The sequence below is a fragment of the Sciurus vulgaris genome (genome assembly GCF_902686455.1).
Source record: "Sciurus vulgaris genome assembly, chromosome: 2".
Classification (NCBI taxonomy): Eukaryota; Metazoa; Chordata; class Mammalia; order Rodentia; family Sciuridae; genus Sciurus; species Sciurus vulgaris.
Window position 1 is genome coordinate 49,516,873 of NC_136462.1, and position 24,601 is coordinate 49,541,473.

The 24,601-nt window shown below is 36.5% G+C and overlaps 1 protein-coding gene across 6 annotated transcripts in view; it reads left to right on the forward strand.

The window, feature by feature from the left end:
- Nucleotides 1-24,601, forward strand: part of FERMT2 (FERM domain containing kindlin 2) — an 84,282-nt gene that overhangs the window by 13,470 nt on the left and 46,211 nt on the right. For all 6 annotated transcript variants that reach the window (XM_079121074.1, XM_079121075.1, XM_079121077.1 and 3 more), the window contains exon 3: nucleotides 10,869-11,102. In XM_079121074.1, coding sequence (XP_078977200.1) covers nucleotides 10,869-11,102 — 234 coding nt within the window. The remainder of the gene's footprint in view (nucleotides 1-10,868; nucleotides 11,103-24,601) is intronic.

Sequence of the window (24,601 nt, forward strand, 5' to 3'; positions counted from 1 at the left end):
CATAGCTCTAGGGTATGAGAAGTCTAACATCAAGGTCCAGCCTGGTTGGTTTCTGGTGAGGGCTCTGTTCCTGGTTTCTCACAGGGGAGTGGGTACCAGCTCTTTTGTATCTCCTCTGAGGATGATAATCTCATCAGGAGGTCTCTGACATCTGTGACTTGATTATCCTGTGCCAGACCCTGGGTTCTGCCTTTGATTTGTTACAAGGATGAATAAAATCAAAGACTTTTCATCTAGTGGGGAAACTAGTTACATAAAATAAATTATAATAAAGTGTGATGTATTATTCACAATACTCAGGTGCACTTAGCTTCTTTGACAAGGTGGTCAGTGAAGATTCAGAAGTGATAATATTTGGGCTAGTCTGGAGTTTGAATTTGTTTTGTTTGGGGAGAGGGCCTGGAGATTAAACCCAGGGGCACTTCACCACTGAGTACAATCCCAGTCCATTTTATTTGTATTTTGAGACAGGGTTTTGTTGAGTTGTGGAGGCTGGCCTTGAACTTGTGATCCTCCTGCCTCGGCCTCCCAAATTGTTGGGATTACAGATGTGCACCCTTATATCCAGCCTGAGGTTAGGATCTTGTCAGTTTGTTAAAGGGCAAAGAAATGAGTACCATTGTGTTCCACAAATGAGGCCTGAGCATGAGGTACATCAGGGATGGCCAGTACAAACTGACAAGGAATTTTTTTTAATCTGTGATTTTTTAAAGGATTTTTTATAACTTTATTTTATTTAGTTACTTTTTTATGTTGTGCTGAGGATTAAACCCAGTGTCTCACACATGCTAGGAAAGCTCTTTACCACTGAGCCACAATGCTATCCCAAGAAATCTTAATATTAATCATTTATGCTCACACTCAACACATCCAGCTTGCTTCTCTTTTGAATAACTTTATTGTGGTTAATGGAGTCATCACAATGCCACCTCAGTAGTCACACTGAGCTGGACTCAAATCCTAACTCTTCTCATGCCAGCTTTATGACCTTTGACCAAGTTTTATAATTTCTCTATCCTTTGCATTTCTCATTATAAAATAGGAATTATAATGATATTTACCTGTTATCATTCTTGTGAGATCTGTCAAGTGCTTGATACATAAAATGTTCAACAAACAGATTGTAATGCAGCTTTTCACCCATTTAATTGTTAAGCTGGAAACTTTCTAGTTCTCTTCACTTTCCAGCTGTCCTCTCTAATCTACATTAAATATCATTGAGACCTATGTATCTAACTTAGACTTTTCCCTCACATTTTAGTTTCTTCTCTTTAGCTTCTGCTTTAGATCGCACATTCTTCCCCAGAATAAATTTCGTGCTATAAGACTCCCATTCCTAATTCACTGTCCATAATCCCATCCCAAGTAATGTTCATAAAGCAATCTTATTGAGAGTCTCCATTGTCCATAGAACAGTTTCTCTTAGCACATGTTTGAACTCTTGCATTTTTTCCCCCATATTGAGGATTGAACCCAGGGGCACTCTCTATCACTGAATTACATTCCCAACACTTTTCATCTTTATTTTGAGGAAGGAAGGGTCTTGCTGAGTTGCCCAGTAAGAGTTCTAGGATCTCGAACTTGAGATCTTCCTGCCTTAGCCTTCGAGTTGCTAGGATTATAGGCATACCCCACCGCACCTGACTGATTCCCCATTTGTTTTAAGTTCTAGGTGAAATGCTACATCTTCTTGAGAGCCTAATTAATCTTTCACATTTAAAATTGGTTGCTTCTGTGACACTTTGTTCTTTTACCTTTTAGCTCATTTTACTTGCCTCTCACTTGGATTGTAAGTACTTCTAGGATAGCAGATCTTACTAATTATTAGATTTCCTGGCCTGCCATATGATAGGTACCTGAAAAATGTTTATAAAGTCATTTATTAGTTGAGTACCTGAAGTGAGCAACATTCTTCATGTATTTGCCTCCTTTTTTTTTTTTTCCTTTTTGAAGGTCTAAGTGACTAAAGAGACAAGAATAAGAGAGCACATCCTAAAATCAAGGGAGAGTGGGAAATCCCATGATCCTCAACTCTGAAATTAAAAGAGGAGTTTGGGAGGAGTGAGATCTAAGGTGTGAGAGTAAGGAGTTCTTAAGAACAAGCATTGTGTAAATGCTAAGATTAAAATTTAATGCCCTCTGCATTTCAGTAAATATTAAGGATAATATTGTGGCCATTTTTAAGTGCATTTAAGCTTTAATTTTACTTATTGACCCTATCTTTATATGTCACTGGCAATACAATCTCACTAGAAACATTAGAAGAGTTGAAGTTTAGTTTTAGGTATTGGAAAGGAAAGCAAGTTAAAACTCTTCTGTTGTTGTTAGCTTAGCAGAGGAAAGAAACCCTGACTTTAGGCATCAAATTGTAACTGGGAAAGAGAAAGTAGGTTAATTCCTAAAGTTTGTGGAAAGATGGTTCCAGAGTATCCAAGTGCCCTGCAGGTCAGTACTGAGCAGGAAGCCCTTATCTGCCTCACAGCTTACCAGTTTATATCCAGCAGGTGCCACTCTAGCAATCTTTCTTAGATCTCAGGTTGAAAAAAGCCTTCTATGAAATGATGATTGTATAGTACATTCTTGCTAGCAATATATTTTTTAGTTTTGGTTGGGTAACTTAAGAGTCTTTTTGGAACCTAAGTATTATTTATGGTGTTCTTTGATGCAAATCTGAATCCTACGACTTACCAGTTAACTTTTGGAGCATAATCATTTTGCACAGTAAGTATTATTTTGACCAGAGGAATTTATCATTTTTAGAAGATGTGAGATAGACGTTAATTTCATTTCCTATTTCTAGGGGACTCTACCACTCTTTAAGTTAGTGTGGAAGAATGTTGTCATTTTAAAGTTGAAGAAAACATGCTTTTTTCAAACATTCTAATAAATTATATACTGTTTTTCTTGTTGATTTAAAAATAAGTTTCTTATTGGGATTAATGTTTTCTTGGAATAATGAGGGATCTTTAAATTTTTCAAAATGAATTTATTCCTTTATTAAATATTTGCAAAGCATTGTGCCAGGTATTAAAAATATAATGGTGACCAAAGTAGACATTATTCCTGTCCTCTCAAAGTTTACAATCTACTAAGGAAGACAAACAGACCTCCTTCACACACACATAACACCCTCATGAACAACAAGCCAAATACAGAATCTGATAGGTAATACCCTATTGTGCTACAATAGGGAGTAAAGGGGGAATACAGGCAGGACATTGGAGGACTCTTCTTAGGTAGGTTTTATGATTTGGACAAGTATCCTCCAAAGACCCATATGTTGAAAGTGTGTCCCCAGCCTGTGAAACTGTTTGAAGGTGGTGAAACTTCTAGGAGATGGGGCCTGGAATAGGAAGTTAGGTCATTGAGGGTGTGCCCTAGAAAGAGATATTGAGACCCTCGCTGCTCTTCCTCTCTCTGCTCTTCCTCTCTCTGCTCTGCAACTACGGGCTCACCAGAGACAAGCAGCTCCTGCATTACACTCCCTCTGTGATATACTGCCTTGCCACAGACACAAAGGCAGCAGGGCCAACCAGCCATGGACTCTGAAACCATGAGCCAAAACAGAACTTTTCTCTTTAAAAGTTGATTATCTCAGGTATTTTGCCTTAGTAATGGGAAACTAACACAGTAGGGTAGTTAAGAAGGACTTTTCTAAAGACCTCTGAAAATGTCTCTGGAATTTCAAGTAAAATCTGAAAGATGAGAGGGAATTCAACATTCTGAGATTGAAATAGTATGTACGAAGGCAATAAGACAGAAGAGAGCTTACTTTTTAGAGGATTCTATCTTGGACTTAAAATCCAGTGTGACTGAAGCAGAGAAAGAATAGCACAAGATAAATTTGGAGGAGTATTCAGGCCATATTATCTGGAGCTTTATAGGCCATAATAAGGCATTTGGATTTTATTTAGATGCAGTTGGAAGCTGTTGAAAAGGCTTTTTAGCAGGAGAATGATGTGAAAGTGCTGAATAGATCATTCTGGCTGTTGTGTGGAAAGTGCTGGATGGAATCAAGGCAACCATTCAGGAGGCTGTTGACAGTTAGATGCTGGAGGTCTGAGATAGGGGGGTGCCAGTGGAGTCCACCGTGGAAGTGAAATTGACAGGGTTTGTTGATAAATATGGGAAATTAGGGAAAGAGAAATGTTTGTGACTTTAGATTCACTGCTTGAGGAACCAGGTTGATGGTTTGTGCTGTTTACTAGCAGGAGGGATGGGAAATTTTGAGTTAAGTTTTAAATATATTATATTTGAGATATCTTGCTGGGAATGTAGCTTAGCACATTCTGTGAGATATCTGTGAGATATCCAAAATGCAGATGTGAGATGCCCAGTACTAACTGGCACTCTAAGCAGACGTTGGACTGGAGATATAATTAGGAAAGTAAGTTTGTCCAGGTTTTTAAAACTGGGGGAGTGAATGATATACCTAGAGAGTTATTTTAAGGAGGGAAGCACATGGTTCATAGAAGATGGTAAGAGCAGCAAGACCACAGGTAATTAAGATCAGTGTTAGAGTTAGGAGAAGAAACCCTTCTTTCATCCTAACAAAAGATAGTAGGTCTATCTGGGTACAGATTCAAGCAGGTTTGTAGGCTTAGTCGACTTGAAGCTAAAATAATTCCAATCTGATGGCTCCTGTATTTATTTTCTGCATTAGAATCCATGGCTGTCTACTGAGAAATTTGAGGATGTTCAGAAGTTTTGAGGATGTTGATAAGTTTGACATAGTGTTGGACAAAAGAAACACAATAGGTTGGCCTGTGATGTCTCGAACCCTGTTGACCATAAACTTTTAGTAATTGCTTTAATGTACTTATTGTGAAATGAAAGAGGTTAAGTCCTCTTTAAGTTTGTTTGATAGATGAATGGGTAGGGTGGTATAGATAAGTGGTGTGAGGAAATGGTCTGAAATCTTACTTTGGAAGGCAGGATTAGCCTGTGATTTTATCTGGTCTGGTCAGTCAGCATGACTTGCTTGCATGAGTGTTGGGACCATTGCTTAGTAACTTTGTTGCTTGCACAGTAGGATTGTACACAGTGTTTTCTCACCATCCTAAAGACGGTAAACTATTTAAGAGGATCCTGAAAAAGGAAACAGGAGGGAGTGTGAGTATTAGCAGAATACAAAAATACATATTAATAAAAAAATTAGTGGTGTGTCCAGAAAGTTTCTCTGAATTTAGGAGAATGACATGTTGCCTTATCAAAGATTATCTAGGGTCTGGTATGCAGCTCAGTGGTATAGTGCTTGCCTCTCATTCACAAAGTTCTGGGTTCAATCTCCAGTATTGAAAAGGAAAAAACAAAAAAAGAAGATGATGATGATAATGATAATCTAATGTAATATAAAATTTGCATCTGGTTTAAGGAAGTGTAAGGATGCTAACCAAATTTTTACATTTCTTTTCTGAAGGAATACTCAAAGCAACTAGACGTTTATGCCACCTGAAAATTACATCTTGTCTCCCTTCATTCCAAACTCTTGCTAATTAAGAATTACTAACTTTTAAAATGTGGTTACTTAACATGAAAATATATTTTTTCAACTTTATATTTAAGTGTTTTGTTGTTTGTTTTAAGAGATGAAATCTCTACATTGCCCAGGCTGCCAGAACTCCTGTCCTCAAGTGTTCCTCCTGCCTCAGCTACCTAAGTAGCTAGAACTACAGGCATGTGTTGCTGTGCCCAGCATTTCTTGATATTTTAAACAGTTTAAAAGTTCTAACAAAAAAGACAATAATTTCATTTTAGAAGACTACATCAAAATAATCAAGTAGGAATTGGTTATCCTATTAGGAAAAGATTAAATAGGATGTTTTCAATAGTGCATCCCTTTCTCTGTGCTTATATTTTGTAGAGTGTAAGCTAATTTTAATTGTACAAGGAAATGTATATTTTTTCTATAGCAAAAAGCTCTGAAATGTTTTATTTCTTTGCTTTGCTTTTGTGATTGATGGAATTGGTAAATGTTGTGATGCCAAAAGTATTTGGTGGAATAAGCAATATTTGTACACTCGACCTCCAGTGATGAAACCCCAAGTCGTCTTTTCTTCCTTGGAATACACAGATGTATTTTTGTAAAATAAATATAAGACCACTTCCTGAATTGGAAAAGCATTCTGTTGCTGTCAAAGGAGGATATATTTATTGATTCAGTTAATGTTTTAGCATTTTGCAATTTTAATGATTTGAGTTTGAGTGCCTGTCAGATATTATTATGTGAAACAGAATACAGTGAAATTGGATCTGTTAAATAAGGAACACAGGTATAATTCTTTCCAGAACCCTGACAGAGTTTTTTAAAGAATTATTTTTTCTTTCTTTTTTTAATAAAAGAATGTCTTTGCTAGGTATAGTAAACTATAATTCAAGTAGTTCTAGATTTCAAAGTATTACTAAAGAGGGCTGAATTTATAAGTAAATCATGAAATTCTTTTCTTCCCCAAAGAAGAAAAATAAGTAATGACTTCATAATGGTACATTTTTTTTTTTCTTCTTTGGTTTTTCTTTCTGAGAAATCTTATATTTGTGTGGGTTGCTTCTGAAAATCTAAAATAAAAAATTTAAAAACCCGGTATAACAAATAAAAAATAGTTACTCTATACCTGGAAAAAAACTGAAAATCTAGATGTGGGAAATACTCTCACAGCATCTTCCTGCATATGGTCTACCCCTTCAGTGGCTTTATAAATTGCTTATGAGTGAATCTACTCTGATGATGCTTGCTAACTTCTCCATGGCAAATGCTTGGCTGACTGCATATGTGTGTGTGTGTGTGTGTGTGTGTTACATTTAGTCATGTACTGTTAAGTTTGAAATACCAAGGCTAGGGATATAGCTCAGTTGGTAGAGTGTTTGCCTTGCAAGCACAAGGCCCTGGGTTCAATCCCTAGCACTGCAAAAAGAAAAAAAAAAAAAGTTTGAAATACCGAATTAACCATTCTGAAGAGCAGAAATGTTTACTTAGAACTTGGTTCAAGGGCTGGGGATGTAGCTCAGTAGTAGAGTGCTTGCCTAGCATATATGAGGCTCTTGAGTTCAATCCCCAGTAATGGAAATAAAAAATAAAAAAAAATTCTAGAACATAGTCCTTAGCCAGAAGTTTCATGAATGGAAAATTATCTCAATGCTTTGGATTATACAAATTACAGGGAATTTTGATTTTCAATAGCTATTTTTTCAAGAAGCCTGAATTACACACAAGAAAAAAACATTATTTTACTAATTCAGTAGCCTTTTCTTTTGCTTGACATTATTTACTTACAACTATTTATAGACACGCATTTTCCTTTAAAAGTCATTATAATGTTTTTATGCTTCTACTCAATCTTTAGTTAAAATAACTATGTGTTGATATCTGAAGTCTTTTTTGTATATAGTGGAATGTACAAGTTATAGTTTCATGATGTGTTATGGTTTAACTTGCCACTGTAGAGACAAGCTGTGCTATAATACATGAGGTAACTTAAGTACTTAGGAGCTGTTGCATTGAAATGAACTACTTTAAACATTCACTCCCCTCCAACACACACACACAGTTTGTGCATTTACATGCTTGCTTAGGCAGTTGTATCTAAATTGAAACACCATTTTTCTCAGGATTTTGATCAGGATATGAAATTTGGTTTTACTATTGATAAATAGAATAGATACATTGTGATGCCCTAAGTAGACTGCTCCTTCAGTGACAAACCAAAGTAGAACCGAAGAGAGGGTCAGGCTTTAAAGGGAGGGACAAGTGATCCTTTTGTGTTTCCTAAATGTGATGAATAAATAGTTCTAGTGCCAATCAGATATGATGATTGGGTCTTTAGGCCATTGTGTGAAACTGGCCTCCCTCAAACCTTAACTACTTGCATACTTGTTATATGTGAGTGAGGCAGGGCTGTGGGGGTGGGGAGATGGAAAATAAGCCCACGAGGGAAGTTTTGTGTTTCTGAGGTGAAAGTTTGAAGCCTATTTGGTGGAAAGTTGAAATTTTATTGCATCATTATCTGAGTAAGTCCAAGATAGTATTGCTTACAGCAGGACTTTTTAAAAAATGTCCAAATACTTGGTTTTGGGGGCTCTATGAGCCATAAGGTCTCTCCATGAGGACTGTTTTGATGTAGCACAGTATAGCAGTCTTAGCTGATATTTCAACAGATGAATAAGTAACCGTGTTCCTTGAAATTTTTTTTATGGACACTGAAATTTGAGTTTTACATACAAGTTATATAAGATACTATTCATTTGATCCCCACACAACCATTTAAAAATACTAAAACCTTGCTTAGCTTGTGGGCCATGAAAAAACAGAAGGCAGGGTTTGGTCATTGGGCCATTCATAATTTGCCAGCCCTCTGATAATAGTAACATCATCCCTCTACATAGTTTTGACTTGAGAAAGCCAGTTCTTGACTAATATTTTTTTTATATTGAGCATATATATATATATATATGTCATTTGTAGTTGATAACAAATTGCCTTTTTATCAAAACCTATCTGTAACTTATTTCAAAGAGCCTCCTTTTCAGTTTGTTTTTTTCCCTTCCCCCATTTTAACACCTACTACTGGACAACATTGTCTTTCCTTGCAACATTGCTTCTGCCCTGCTCCTACAATAAAATATTTTTTTTCTTTTTTTTTAAATAAGCATTTCTCTAAAGCTTGTAACAGGTGCTGTTGAGGCCTCCCCACCACAGTTTCCTTGCAGCTGTGGGAGACAGATCGCTAACTTGCTGGCAGCTTCTTTTCCTCAAGCACAGGTGACTGCAGGGCCTCTGGCCTGTGTATGGTAGCCAGAAAGTGCTAGGAATTTCATGGCCCCAAGAGGAGCCCTTAAGTAAGTGGCGACATATGACATACCCGCTCCTTGTGGGTCCTTTTTAAGGCATACTCTACAGGATTCCTTAGAACTGAACTCCAGTTGTCCACAACAGTTAATGAATTCTTAATTGTCTTTTCTCCCTTTGTCTCGCTTTTACTATTCCTCTCAAGTTCAAGTGTGCTTCTTGGGATTCTCCTCCAAATAAGCTACCTCCACCCAGTTTCTCATCTCAGAGATGCCTTTGGGGAACCCAAATGATTTAAGTCAGTGCTTTGGACTCAGGCTGACTTATTACTGTTAAAACTGTTTCCCACCCTTCTTTGCCCACTGGAAGCATATTGTGTAGTTTCCTTAGTGGTAACATTGATGCAGAGTACAACAGAAGTGACTGGTGCAAGTGTTAGGAAGAAGGTATTATGTATCTACCCACCCATAACCCATAATCCAATTCAGCTCAGCCTTGCTCCCCTGGATCATCATTCTTTGCAAATAGTCTTTCTGCACTTAGTTCTGTAGTCCTGAAGAAAAAAAAAATAACATATTACTAGTTACTTCATTGTATTTGAAAGTGTCCCAGCCTTGACTGTCTTCTACAAGCTAGATCAGAATTAGTTATTTCTAAAAGTCAGTTGGTAAATTCTGTGCTGGAAAATAATTTAAGTTGCAGAGTATTACACAGATGAAATATTATAAGTAGTTGAGGAGTTGCAAAATAATAGTAACATGTAGTTTTGCAGCCAAACTTCTAATTACATAATTGACTGAATTTTCTTGAAATAAAACAAATATTAAAATTTCTAAATGGCAGTACATTCACAATTAGCTATAATTTTCTTGATGATAAAAAAAAATTAAGATCTGTGGACTCGGAAGTCTTATTCTACTTGTGTTTCTTTCATGAGAAATTCAGTTATATCAAGTAAATTTTGCCATTATAGAAAGTGTTTCTAGGCATATAATCACTGTGCAAACTTGATTTTTTTTGCTTAGAGATAGACCAGCTGTGTGTTTAAAGTTCCAGATTAATAATACTTTTAAATGACTTAAAGCCGATAAGCTCTTTTTGGAGGTATCAGAAACCTGGTGGTGGTTTTAATTTTTCTTTGCAAGAAAGTTATTTTCCAGGGGCTTTTTTCTCCTTTGGAAGATTTGTTTGACTATTGTTCTTTTTTTGAAATATCACTTCTGCCTTTTTTGGCACTTGATAAGGATAGCATATAATTGATCCCAAAAGTCTACTGTTACTGCTACTTTAAAAACTAGCTGAAGTTAGATTTGATTGCTGCACATTTATTTTTAGGATTTGCCTGAGTGTAGCCGTACCTTGTATAAATTACATTCCTTTCATTATTTGGTTGCATTTCATTTAGTTGCTTAAAACTGTTAAATGGTGTTTTCTGTCATACTTGAAGCAAATTTTGTTCAGTGAAAAAAGGTAGACTGTGTAACTTTGTTATTCTTATTGGTATATGTTTAAGACACAAAGTTGAAATGTAGGTTTTGTATGTTTTAGAGATTTCTCTTAGTACAGTGCTGCTTATGGTTGTTTTACATACTCCTCCCCTTCACCTAAAATTGTGGGTTTTGTTTACTTTGGTTTCTCATCTTGCTTTTCACCACCTTGACGTATTTTGCAATCTTACAAAACAGCAGCTTTTTCACCTATTTTATCATGATAAAATTCTTTAAAGAATTTTAAATCTCAAAAACTACCAACTCCACTTCTTTATTAATGCTTTCTATTCTAACCCCCAGGGTTCTGTTTGTTCTCTGATAACACAGGGTACTTACTGTCATCCTTGTGTCCCAGTTTGTATTTGATTCGAGCAGTGTTAATTACCCTGTGTATTCTGCCTGCGCTATCTTGTGTACTGGCTTTTAAGGGTAGAGAATATTTTTAACCGTTTGTGTGACTTGAGCATTTTTTTGTGCCTGTCATATAACAGGCATTTATTATCTGCCGTTTTATTAAATAACAAATTTTGTTTTAATTTTTCTCCATATAATCTTGGTGAATTTTAAGAGTTTTGCTTGTTCATTGTTTTTTATAGATGTAAAAAAAGATTGGTCTGACCATGCTCTCTGGTGGGAAAAGAAGAGAACTTGGCTGCTTAAGACACATTGGACCTTGGATAAGTATGGTATTCAGGCAGATGCTAAGCTTCAGTTCACCCCTCAGCACAAACTGCTCCGCCTGCAACTTCCCAACATGAAGTATGTGAAGGTGAAAGTGAATTTCTCTGATAGAGTCTTCAAAGCTGTTTCAGACATCTGTAAGACTTTTAGTAAGTATTAGATGCATTCTTCATTAAAGTATGAGTTGTGTAATGTACATATCATTGGTGACTGGAATTTAGCTTATCCAAGGGGTGGGAGTTAAGGTTAACTACATATGTGTATGTATATTTGAAATTTATACTTTATTTTTTACTTATTTTGGTACTGGGGATTGAACCCAGGGGCACTTTACCACTAAGTACATCTCTAGTCCTTTTTTTATTTTCTGTTTTGAGACAGGGTTTCAATAAGTTGCGGTGGCTGGGCTCAAACTGTCAACCCTCCTACCTAACCCTCCCCAATTACTGTTATAGGTGTGTTCCACCATGCCCAGCTCTGCTTTATTATTTAAAGGTTTCTTAAATTTGGGGGAGGGGGGTGCTTTTGTTTGCAGTATTGAGGATTGATCCAGGGCCTCACGCATGCTAGGCAGGCTCTCTGCCACTGAGCTATGTCCCCACCCCTTTATTTTTCATTTCAAGCCTCAGCCTCTGAAGTTGCTGAGTTTATAGGCATGCATCACTGTACCTGGCTTATTTTTATTTTGAGACAGGGTCTCTCTGAGTTGCCCAGGTTGGCCTTAAACTTGTGATCCTCCTGCCTCAACCTCCTAAGTAGCTGGGATTACATATGTACGTACTCCTGCTTACAAAGTTTTTATGTTAATTTAAGATAAATAATGGGTTAAGGTAGAACAGGAGAAATCTAGTAGAGATTTTTTTTCTTACTAGAATTGTTTCAGGTATTTATTATGTAATACTTTTTTCTGATGACAGTTTATTTTTATGGGGTAGGGGAAGGGAACGGCAGTATTGTCAGAGGGAGAGGAATTTTGCAGTGTTTCATGTAAGTCACTATTTGATTCTAGCAATTCAGGCAGATTGTGTCACTTCCTTCATTGAAGGCCGGACAAGGATCCTAAAGAAATGACTATGAGTGTTGACTTCCTTAACCAGTCTCCAGTTTGAATGCTTTTATGGTAATTCTATGTATGCTTTCTGAAATAAGATGTGAATTACTTTTGGCTGATCCAGTTATGTCATATGGTAGGAAGTATTCAAACATCAGAGAAAATGCGAACTGTTGTCATTACCAACTAGTAACTCTACTGTATTTGTTCCTTTTAAAAAATGCTTAGTTCAAGATACATTTAATAACTTTTTATATTTTAATTCTAAATAGATGAACAACTTTTTATTCACATACTGTATTTTTGTAGTTACACTGGTAATTCATGAATATGTTCTGTTGTAAAAGAATCAAGAAATATAGGCATATAAAATCTCCCTTCCGACAAGTGTCTATACTTTGGTGATTTTCTGTTTTAATTTATATTGGATTTTGTTTTTTATAAGTAGACATTTAATGTGTTTCATTTACTCAGCAATGTTTTAGAGATTTTTCAGTGCATTATATAACATAAACTTTATTTTTTAAAGCTGTTTCACAGTAATTCAGAGTGTAGATGTACTATAAATTTACACCCAGATTTTTTTTTATTGATGGATATTTAGGTTGTTTTAGTTTTAGAGTAAATGCTATCAAAAGCATTTTTTGGTCATATTGTTGAGAACATTTGAAAACTTCATAGTTGAGATAGCTCTGGGTTCCTCTTCCTTTCTGATTTTAGCACCCACATTTACTTCTAGAGCCTGCAGGCAGATGCTGCTCCTATATTGTGTCTCAGCACTAGCTGAAGGCATGCTAGTCTGGGATTACTTACCTCTAAATCTAGAACCTCCTTGTTTCTAAATTTGTAAATTTGGAGCTTAGAGGAATATGAATTCTCTTCTTGTGTATTTCTTGTGTATGGTTCTGGCTCTGACTTCTTTCATCAACCCAGTATCTACTTCTTTCTGTCTTTTAAAAATCACTCCTTTTTCATTCTCTTAATGTATTTTTCTCTTGTTTTCAGGCAGTGTTATGAATTCTCATCTTCCTTCCCCCGAGTTTTAAATATCATTCTGCCATTTTAAGGGACTTGGAGTGTGGGAGGGGAGATTTAGGCAGAGTCATGTTACTATTTATATCTGATGTCCTTGGAATGACTGATTTTTAAAAATGAGGTTATTAATTAAAATACTGAAAAGTACAAAGAATTATATAACAGATACCTAATTTCCATTATGTAGAAATAATAGCTGTTGGCATTTTGTCATTTTTCTAGACTTTTAAGTCACAATATTACAGGTTAAGGTTTTGAGTCCCATTCTTCTAACCTTCCTTCACAAAGTAATTACTAAGTTTATTGTGTATCCCTCTAGTAATACTTAGGTGCACGTTGCATACATGCATCTCTGTGTAAATATATCCATAAAGTTTGTTATTGCAATTGCTACATATTTTCTTAGAGTTTTACACAAGAATCTGATCAGTTATCTAGAAGAAAGTAGAATTGCTGTGTTTTGTGTGTTCGCATAATTCATTTCAGAATCTTATCAGATTGCTTTTCCAAGTGGTTTACATTCCAGTCAGCAATGTATACAAATCCTTTGCCTCAAATATTCACACATCTGTTTTTATTGTTTGTCTCTGAGTGATAAAGTAACAGTATTTTATTTTAGTCTATAAAGTCAAGTAAGTTTTTATATTTTTATTAGTCATCTTAAGTTCTTTTTTGAATTATGTATGTACATGTTTATTTTGTATGTGTGCTGCGTTGCACACTTAGGATTGACCTGGGGCCTTGCTCATGTTCATACTACTGAGCTACAACCCCAACCCTGGAGAAGTTTTAGAGTTACAGCAAAATTGAGCAAAAGTACACACAGTTCCCATATACCCCCTCTACATACAACTTTCCTCACCATCAAAATACTGCACCATCGTGGTACATTTGTTATAATTATTATCTTTGGTACTAGGAATTGAACCCAGGGTTATGTTACCCAGTTCTTTTTAATTTTATCTTGAAACAGTTCTCACTAAGTTGTTGAGTCTGTCCTTGAATTTGCAGTCCTCCTGCCTCAGCTTCTAGAGTCTCTGGGATTAAAGGCATATACTGCCACCAGACCCAGCACATTTGTTACAGTTGATGAACTTAAATTACTTTAAGGTTCATTTTTGATGTTGTATATGCTATGTGTTTGCAAAAATGTACAGTGACTGTTATCTGCACACTTAGTGTTGTACAAAATAATTTGACTATCTTAAAAGTCCTCTGACTACTCACCTTTCCCTTCTAATATTCCCTGGCAACCACTAATGTTTTTTATTGTCTCCTTAGTTTTGCCCTTCTCAGAATGTAATATAATTAAAATCATATATTATGTAAATGATTCATATTGGTTTCTTTCACTTAGTAATATGCATTTAAATTTCCTCCATGTCTTGATAGCTCCTTTCTTCTTAGTGCTGAATAATATTCCTTCCATTGTCTGGATATACTGCAGTGTCTTTATCCTATCCTTCACCAAAAGGTGTGTTAGTTGCTTCCAAGTTTTGAATAAGCTGCTATAAATACATCCTATGTGAACTTTTATGTAGAAATAGTTTTGAATTCATTTGGTATTTACCTAAATGAATTGAAAATTTAGCAGTCGAATTGAAAATTTTATCAAATAAATTGAGAACTATACTCATTTGTCCATTTATGTTTTCTATTGATTTTTTTTTTTTATAAATTCTAATTATTTGGAAGTTGCTAGGATTGCAGATATCTCTAAATCTGTTTCTAACATTTGTTCATCATTTGTTTATGGTGGGGAGAGGTGTTTAGTGCTTTAATCTACTTGGAATTTACTTTTTTTACTTTTGCGTATCTTGTGAGGCAGAATACTGGGGTTTTGTTGTTGTTTGCAATGCCATGAATTTAACCCAGGACCTTGTGCATGCCAGGCAACACCTCTTACCACGGAGCTCTGCCTCCAGCCCTTAGGGTATCCTATATTTTAACGATCAAGCTAGCCAACCCTCTTTATTGAATTGTTTGTTGTTTTTTCATAGTCATAATGTCAACTTTGTCATTTTCCAAGATTCCATGTTGCATGGATCTGTTTTTCTATTTCTGTTGGTCCATCTGTATGTTCTTAAGTGGATACTACTTATTAACTTTATAAAAAAGTGTCCCTTCCTTGTTGTTTTTCAGAATTGGGTTATTTTGGGAAGTCTGTGTTTCCATATGAAATTTGAGAGTTTATCAGTTTCCAGGGAAAATTCCATAGTGACTGATTGGAAATACATTGAATGTATATATTTATATAGTGTATGTTTATGTATATTAGCATATATATATTAATTTATATAAATTTATCATCCATGAATTTTTTTGTGCATTTGTTGATGTAATCTTTTATGTCCTTAAGTAACATTTTATAATTTTATCTAGAAAGATATTGTGCTTTTTCAAAAAAGAATTATTCCTAGGTGCTTTATTATTCTTCATTGGGTATTGCTGTTGGGAATGCTGTTTTTTGTTTGTTTTTCCTTATAATCTCATATCTAAAACCTTGTTAAACTTGCTTATGAAGTCTAATAGTTTATTCTCTTGGATTTTCTTTGTAAGTAATCACATCCTCTGCAAATAATAATTCCCCCTTTCCAATTTTTTGTACATCTTATTTCTTTATCTTGTATTATTATGTTGGATAATACAATATTCTGCTTTACCACCAGTATAAAGTAGAATAATAGTAATGATGATGAATATTGTTCCTGACTTCAATGGGAATGCATCTAACATTTTGCATTGAGTTTAAGGTTTGTTATTGTGTTTGGGAAGTTTTTTCCTTTGTTTAATTCCTAATGGCTTTAACTCATGAGTTCATGTTAATATTTAATCAGATGGAACTCAGGGAATAACTTGCACAGGTCATGCAGAGAATGACAAGAACTAACCTTAGTGCCTTAACTTGAGAGGTCTGCGTACCTTAATATGATCATACTCCCATGTTCATGGACCACATGCCGTCATCAAATCTCCTAGATTGTTTTCCTTATAAAATGTTTTTTGCCTTCGTCCTTCATTCCACACTATTGTTTAGGATGAGAGGATTTTCAGATTCATAATATTTGTGTTACTTACTCCACCTTGCTAAATATATCTATCATGGGTGTTTACTTTTTATTTTTACTACCACTACTACTTTTCTGGCTGTCTAACATCTGAACTTCTGTTTTATGTTTTTGAAGATTCATTTTTTGTGAGTCCTGGGATGAGACAAAGCCCATCTCCTTCCTCAGAAAACAAAAAGTTCAGATAATTTTTTCCTGCCCCTCTAACACCTATGGTGGGAGCAGTTGGCAAGGCCTAGGTCTCATGAACATCATAAAATTCTCATAGGATTTGGAGTCAGGAGCTAGGGACTCCAATGACCTAGGTAAGTGTGCAGCCCATTTTGATGGCATAAGTGATCCATCTTCTGAGGCTAGAATAGCTGGAGTTCCAGCAAGAACATTCAGTTGTGCATCAAGTATGTAGGGCATAGCCTAGGAGAACATTAACTGAGTGAATAAGAGGGAAAAATTATTAAATGATTCATTGAATAAAGAAAGATCAGTCTTGTCTTTGGAATCATATGGAAAGTAGTGATATATTACAGGATATTCAAGGGATTTCTGTTTCTTGGATGGTTAAATTAACTCTCAGAAGTTTTAATACTTGTTAAGGGTCTGTGTTATCAGTATTAATGAGCAGAAATGTACATAATAATTTTGATAGATTATAGGACTGAAAGTCTTTCCTGAAGAAGAGAGGGTTTTAATGAATGGTAATTTTATTTGTATACATATTTTTAAAATACTGCAGGAACTGAGGTACTTGATTATGAAATTGTCCAAAACAAAAGGGGCTGGGCTCTATAGGCATCCATTTCTACATGAAGTAGTGGGTAACAAGGATACCAGTTTCAGAAATCTTACAGATACATAAAATTTAAATGACCACAGAGTTTGGTGAGAGTTCAAGTAAGTATTTGACATGTAGGAATAGATCTGCTTGTATGCTGAGTAGGAATCTGAGAGTGTGTGGCAATCTCCTTAGCATCATGGAGAATTTAAGGGTAGGATGGGGATGAATGGATATCACAGAGTAAGGCAGGGTTCCCATATGGAGGAAACTAGGAAGACACAAGAGCATAAATATCTAATTAAATAGCTATGAAGTTGAGATTTGGTTATAGAAATAAATGACAGCTAATTGGCCTTAAATAACAATATGTAATTTTATATTTACTAGATAACAGTTTGACATTGTTCTTTTTACCATAAAACACTCCTTGGACATATCATAAAAATTTTGTGTGGGTATTAGGAAAGGGGGAAAGGAATTTGAATTGCAAGGTAATTAAATGGGGTTGACAAACACTGGCACTGCCTACTTTTGTGTGGTTTATGAGCTAATTATAATTAAGCTTTTTACTTCTTTTATGGTTGAAAAAATCAAAAGACCATCTTGAGACATGAAAATTATAGAAATTCAGATTCCTCTGTCCATGAGGTTGTCCTGGAACACAGCCATGTTTATTTGATTAAATATTATCTGCTGTACTTTTGTATTACAACAGCAGAGTTGAAAAGACCTGCAAATACTAAATATCTACTATCTAGTTCTTTATGGAAAATTTGTGAACCAGTTTGGATTGAATTATTGGAATATAGTACTCTTGTGGTTTATTTTCTTTTCATGACTGGAAACAATACTGAAGTAACTATATATATAACTATTCCAAGGAATAATTTTTTTGTTAGTCTTTTTAGGTTAGTTAATATTTAAGCCAAATAATCAAATATCTCCAAAATTAAAATGAATTAACTGAGTTCTGGTCACCACTAATTCATTGAACTCTTTGGGGTCCATTTTTGTGGTTCTTGCTTACTGTAAGAGCAGTAGAATTAAAACTAAGAAAAGTGACATTTCCATTGTTACCAATGTTACCCAAGTTCACCACGTAAGGTGAAGGCTGTGCCAACTACTGAAAAGGACAGTTGTGTAAAACTAATTTTTCTAATTTTAATGAGGACTTTTCCAAGTTTTTTATTTGGTATAAAGTCTTTCTTTTGTAATCTAACTCTAAGAAAGTGCTGTGTGTAATGATTAAATGAAATTTACTTGCATTTTCCTTTTTCCTTTTGAACTATTGGCAAAGAATGCTGAGGTCTTATGTAATGTGTATCCAGCAATGCAGATCTTACAAAGAGCCTTATTATAAGGAAACAAGTTTTTCTTTCAAAATTTTCTCAACTAACATGGAGCTGCTATAAAAATAGATGTTCTGTTTGGTGTGGTGGGCACAGGCATATAATCCTAGCTATTCAGGAGGCTGAGGGAGGAGGCCAGCCTATGCAACCTAGCAGGACCCTAAAAAACAATTTTTTTAGAAAGGGCTAGGATATAGCTCAGTGGTAGAGCACCCCTAGGTTCATTTCCCAGTACTGAAATAAAGAAATAAATATTATATGTGTGTATTATAATATACCTAAACATGTATTACACTTTTTTACATGTATATGTACTTTTTCTGTATTTAGAACTTACTAACATTCTACATTAATATGATGTGTGGTTTATTCTATTATTAGTATTAGGCATATTAATTCATTCACATAGTTTTCTTTTGTTCTATCCTTGTCAAAAAGTATATTTGGTAGAGACAGAAGAGCATACAGTGCTAATGGAACAGAACACAGATGAACCAAACTCAGTTGTGTTAAAACTTTTTTCAAGTATTAAAGTACTTTGGTTTAGGTACGTTAAGCTGTATAGAAAGGACACTTATATACAGTCTGTTTTAGTGCAAGCATAAATAATCAACTTTTCTGTAAAGATACAGATGAAAAGGAAGGGAAGATTCACCAAACTACTGTTTTATACAACTTTTACTCATTTCTGTTTGTATCCTCAAAAAAGAGATTACACTTTCTCTAATTCACTCTCAAACTATTTTTCTCCATATATTTTGATCTTTATAAGATGTGTTTTGGCCATAAGTAACAGAAACCCAAACTTATACAGGCTTACTTTTTCATATAAAAATAAGTTACATGAGAAGGTGGTAGTAGTAATTACTAGAACTGGATTAATTATTCACTTGTGTCCAGGGACAGACTCTTTCTGTCCTTCAGCATGTTGGGTTGGCCTCATGTTAGAAGGACACCTCATTGGCTCCAGGTGTGTATAGCTCCATTTAGGAGCAAAGGATCTACTGAAATCTCCTCTCAAACCTGTCTCATCAGTAAAGCAAAAACTGTCCACAATCCAGGAGCCATCTTGGAACTGCAGCGTGGTGGAGCCTACAGAAACTGAAACAAAGATCTGTGCTAATATTGGTTTCCCACGTAAAGGTGAGGTTTTGGAAACCTTCAGAGACACTCTAGGGTAGAAACTATACTGTCTTGGATCCACATGGCTAGATGGGAAGAAACATAAACATGAAAAAAATAAGGAAATAAAGTGCTCCAAATAAACCAAGATGCTCCAATTATAGAATCCATTGACAACACAGTAGAAGAAATGTCAGAGGAGTTTGTAATATACATAGTAAAACTGCTCTGCAATGTAAGGAGTAAAATCAGAGATATATTTCAGGAGGTGAAGGATCACTTCAATAAAGAGATAGAGATCCTGAAAAGAAATCAAGTAGAAATCCTTGAAATGAAGCAATCAGTATACCAAATTAAAAATTCAGTGTAAAGTATCACCAACAGTCAAGACCACTTGGAAGACAGAAGCCAGGCAATGAAGACAAAATATATAATCTTGAAAATAAAGTTGACCACACAGAGAAGATGATAAATTGCGTGACATTCCCTCACGCAGACCCAAGGCTGAACAGCAGCTGCTGAAGCCAGTGGAGTGGAGCTACTGTGACTACTTCTGGGCTGATAAGAAGGACCCCCAAGCCAATCGCACCGTGGCGGGGTTCAAACTGCTGCTCCAAAAGCAACTGAAAAGCAAACAAATGCAGAAAGAGACGTCTGAATCTGTCCAAGAAAGGATAAAGACTGAAGAAGAATATGCAAAGAACTTGGCTAAGCTCTCTCAGAATCCCTTGGCTGCACAGGAGGAAGCTCCCTGGAAGAAGCGTGGGCTCAGGTGAAGAAGAGTCTGGCAGATGAAGCAGAAGTTCATCTCAAGTTCTCTGCCAAGCTTCACACTGAGGTAGAGAAGCCCCTAATGAACTTCGTGAGAACTTCAAGAAAGACATGAAAAGGTATGACCACCCTATCTTTGACCTCTGAAAGCAACTTGCCAGCTGCTGTGCGTTGGTCAAGAAGGCCCAGAGAGCCCTCAGAATGGCAGAGAGACCTGAGATGAAGATGCAGCAGCTGGAGATCAAGCTGAGCAACAAGACAAAGGAGGACATCAGGAAGGCACGGAGGAAGTCCACACAGGCTGGTGATGACCTCATGCACTGTGTGGACCTCTAGAACCAGGCACAGTCAAACATGGTTTGAAGAGGTGGTAACTACCACTTGAGCTGGAGCAGCTGAAGAGGAGAGGGCTGAGGTGATCTGGAAATATCTGTGCTAGTATACACATGCACAAGACAGACATGTTCAACCAAAGCACAGTTGAACCTGTGGACCAACTGCTTCAAAACGTGGACCCAGCCAAAGACAGAGAGCTGTGGGTCAAAGAGCACAAAATGGGCAACGTTCGCCCTGTGGACATGGAGATCTGGACATCCCTGTGTGTCCCTGGGGGTCCCAGAGAGGAGATGGTGGCTTCTAATAGGTAAGCTGCCCTCCCACCCACTCTCCTGTCCACTGAGGAGAGAGGAGAGAGCTGGCGATTCCAGAAGGGTGGTCTGAACGGCCAGATGGGGGATCCCAAATATTCCCAGGCAGCGAAAACAGATCTGCAACCCTGCCCTTGTCTTCAAGTCTGAAGCCCCCCAAACCCCATTCTGTGCTTGTTGCTCTGAGAACAAACTGAAGCTGGAACTTTGTGGTCCTTGCTGAGTTCCACAGGGGTGACCATCCTACAGTTGTTTCCCTTGAATGCTGTAAAGCCCAACCTCCAGCTGTTCCCTTTATCTCCTGGGCTTTGGAAGATCAGGGGAGGGCCATTTCTGCCTCCAAGCCAATGTCAGGATCAGAATCATGGATAGAAGGTGCCATCAGCTCAACCTGCTCTCTGTTTTTCTCACTGCATTCTGAGAGCCCAAATATAGCTTTTCCTGGCCACTTTTTTATCTCCATGAGTCTTGGGAAGGCCTGTTTTCTGTCTTTCCAGACCAATCCTGCCTAGAGAGGTCAGCCTAGAGAGCTCATTTGACAAATTAGCCCCAAGTCGCAGCATTGACTCATGGTTCCTATCAGACTAGGCATTGTCTCTGAAGTCTCTGGAAATCCCAATCCATCCATTCCTCAGCTGCTTTTTCAAGGCAGTCCCCACCCCCACCTTGCCACCCCTGCCTAATCTCACTCGAGGGAGCTTTCCAAAGTTCTCAACCAGCAAAACCTCCTTCAGTTCTGTGTATGTCCAGAGGCTTTAAGGGATGAAGATGAACCAGCTCACCTCAGAAACACTGAGGCTACCCTGACCACCATTCTCCTGGGCTGCCCGCCATGGGCTTAATGGGGTTGGGCTAGTCCCACATGGGAGACAGGTTAAGGAAAGTCTTTGTCATCCCCCATATGGCTGCATCTGCTTATGCATGATGGGGTTTGGACTGCTGTCCCTTGTATGGGCATTGCAGACTCTCATGGCCATAGGAGTTTGTTGCTATCCAGGTGTGTCCTGCTCCAGCTCCTCTGAACTTTCCAGAACCTTGTGCCAAGCTCTCACTTGGTGCCAGCACCTCCTTTCCCTCTGTCCATCATTCCTGGAGAAGCCTGAACCAAGAGTGACTTGGGAAGCTTTTCAGCAGCACTGCCACTAGGTTCAGCCTGTCTCTTCCTTTCTCTACTACAGCAAACATGATCACCATATTAACCTAGAAAATCAGCCTCAGGGAACTGGGAGAAAATATTGACATAATGAGCAAGGAACAGATTCTGGCCAGAAACCCAAGCTCTGAGAGTCCATCTTTCTTCATCTTTTCCATCATTGACCTTGGACTTGACCCTTTCATTTCCCCTGGGGGCAAAATTCTACAAGCACAATTCACTGATTTTTTTTTTCCTCAGTTTTACATGCTAATAATGGATGACATTAATTTTGAATCCTTTGGCTTCTCTTCCATTGAATCAGAATTGCTTTCTCATAGTTTTTATTAGAAAGATGTCCAATATACTAAAGGGAACCACAAAAATAAAAATAAAGAAAAATAAAGCAAAAACTTTCCTTAAGCTCCCCTCATATCTCATTGTCCCACCTGGATCATATGGCTATCTGTAGCTGCAAGGGAAACTAGGAAGCATAAATACTTAATGTTTCAAATTTTCTTATATTAGAAGCAAGCAGAGAAGTGACTGTTGACTCGGCCCATCTGTCACATGCCCTCAACAAGGCTCAAAACTTTAAAAAGAAAAAAAAATGCAATTTTGATTAAAGAGTACAGAGTACCTAAGAGCTTATATAAGCTATACTTTTGAATTTCATTTGTTTTGGTCAGTTTTGTTAAGGCATAATTTAAGGTAAAACAATCTTACAGGTAAAAATCAGTGCATTTTGACAAATGTACAGCAGAATTATATAAGACGCGTTCCATTACCCCTAAAAGTTTTCTCAAGCTCTCTTACGGTCCCTTTTATCCTTTGACCCCAGCAAACTCTGATTTCCTTCTATCACTATAGTTTCGCCTTTTCTAAAATGTCATACAAATGGAACATACATTGTATGTCTTTTCTGTATGGCGATTGTATGTCTTTTCTATATGGCGTTTCCCACTTCAGTATAAACCTCTGACCTTCATGTTATTTTATATACCAGTTTATTCCATCTTATTACTGAGTATTATTCTGTTGTATGGCTATACTGTGTTTTGTTTATTTAGCAGTCAAAGGGCATTTTAGATCTTTGTGGGAACAGTTTTCTTTAGGTAAATACCTATGACTAGTATTCTGGAAGGGGCATGGTGACACATGTATCTTAGCACCTTGTAATCACTGCACCTTGGGAGCCTGAGGCAGGAGGATCACTAGTTCAAGGATAGCCTCAGCAATTTAGTGAGACCCTTATCATCTTAACTCAGTGGTTAAAAAAAAAGCACCTGGGTTAAATCTTCAGTGAACATACACACACGCACACGTGGACTATGGTTCATATGATGATAAAGTGAATTTCAACTTTAAAAGAAATAGTCTTTTTCAAAGTGGCTGTACTGTTTTACACTCTGACTCAACAGTACTTAAGGGTACCAATTGCTCCATGTTCTTAAAATATTTTAGTTTTGAGTATTCTAGTAGATGCAAGACAGCATCTCCTTTTAGCTTCCATTTGTATTTATCCTAATGACTAATAGTGTTGAGAATCTTTTCATGTAATTAATCACCGCTGTGTATTTTGGTGAGATTTGTTTGAATTCTTTGCTTCTCCCCCCTTTTAAATTAGGTTGTCATCTGATTGAGTTGTAAGCATTCTTTGCATATTCCTGATGTAGAAACCTCATTGAATGTGTTTTGAAAATGCTTCCTCAGTCTGGCTTGTCTTTTAATTAAGTGTTTTTGAAGAGCAAGTTTTAATTTTGATAAAGACCAATTTACAATCTTCTGTTTCCTTCCTTTCTATTGTATTATGAGATTTGTAGTTTTGTTATGATTATGTTTCTCTCCACCTGTGACTTACTAGCTATTACCACTTTACCACATTTGTCTTTTTAATGATTGCTCTAGGGTTTATGATATATGACTTTATTCACAGTTCAAATAATATACCACTCAACCTAGTAAAATAACTTCACAATAGTTGTTCCATTTGACCCTTCCTGTTCTTTATGCTATTGTCATGTATTTTACTTCTACAGTTGCTAAAACTCAGTGTTATTATCCAACCTCCTGAACAATGAAATATTTTAAAATGAGGAAAATGGTCTTTCATAATTGCCCCACATATTTCACACACACACACACACACACAGACACACAATTTTTTTTTTTTTTTTTTTTTTTTTTTGGTACTGGGGATTGAACCAAGAAGTACTTTTCCCACTGAGCTATATCCCCACTCCCTCTTGATTTTTTTAAGACAGGGTCTCACTAAGTTGCTGAAACTGTCCTCAAACTTGTGATCTTCCTGCCTGAGATGTTGGGATTACAGGTGTGCACCACCACACCCAGCCATATTTGCCATTTTTTGCCGCTCTTCTTTGTAAGGATCCTTTACATGTGATATCCTTTTTCTTCTACCTGAAGAACTTCATATGCCTTTTTAAAATATAGTACAGGTGTGCTGGTAGTCAAGTAATGTTTCTTTTTTGTTTTTAAGCCTCAATTTTGTCTTCATTCTTAAAAAAGACATTGAGGCTTAGAGAAGAATTCTAGATTTCTCTTGCCTCCAGTAATCAATGTCTTTCAGTTGTCTTCTGGTTTGCATAATTTCAGCAAAGTCTATTACTGTTCTTTTATTTTTTTCTCTGTATGTTTTCTATTTGCCTTTTTAAAGAACTTACTGTTACCCTCGTTT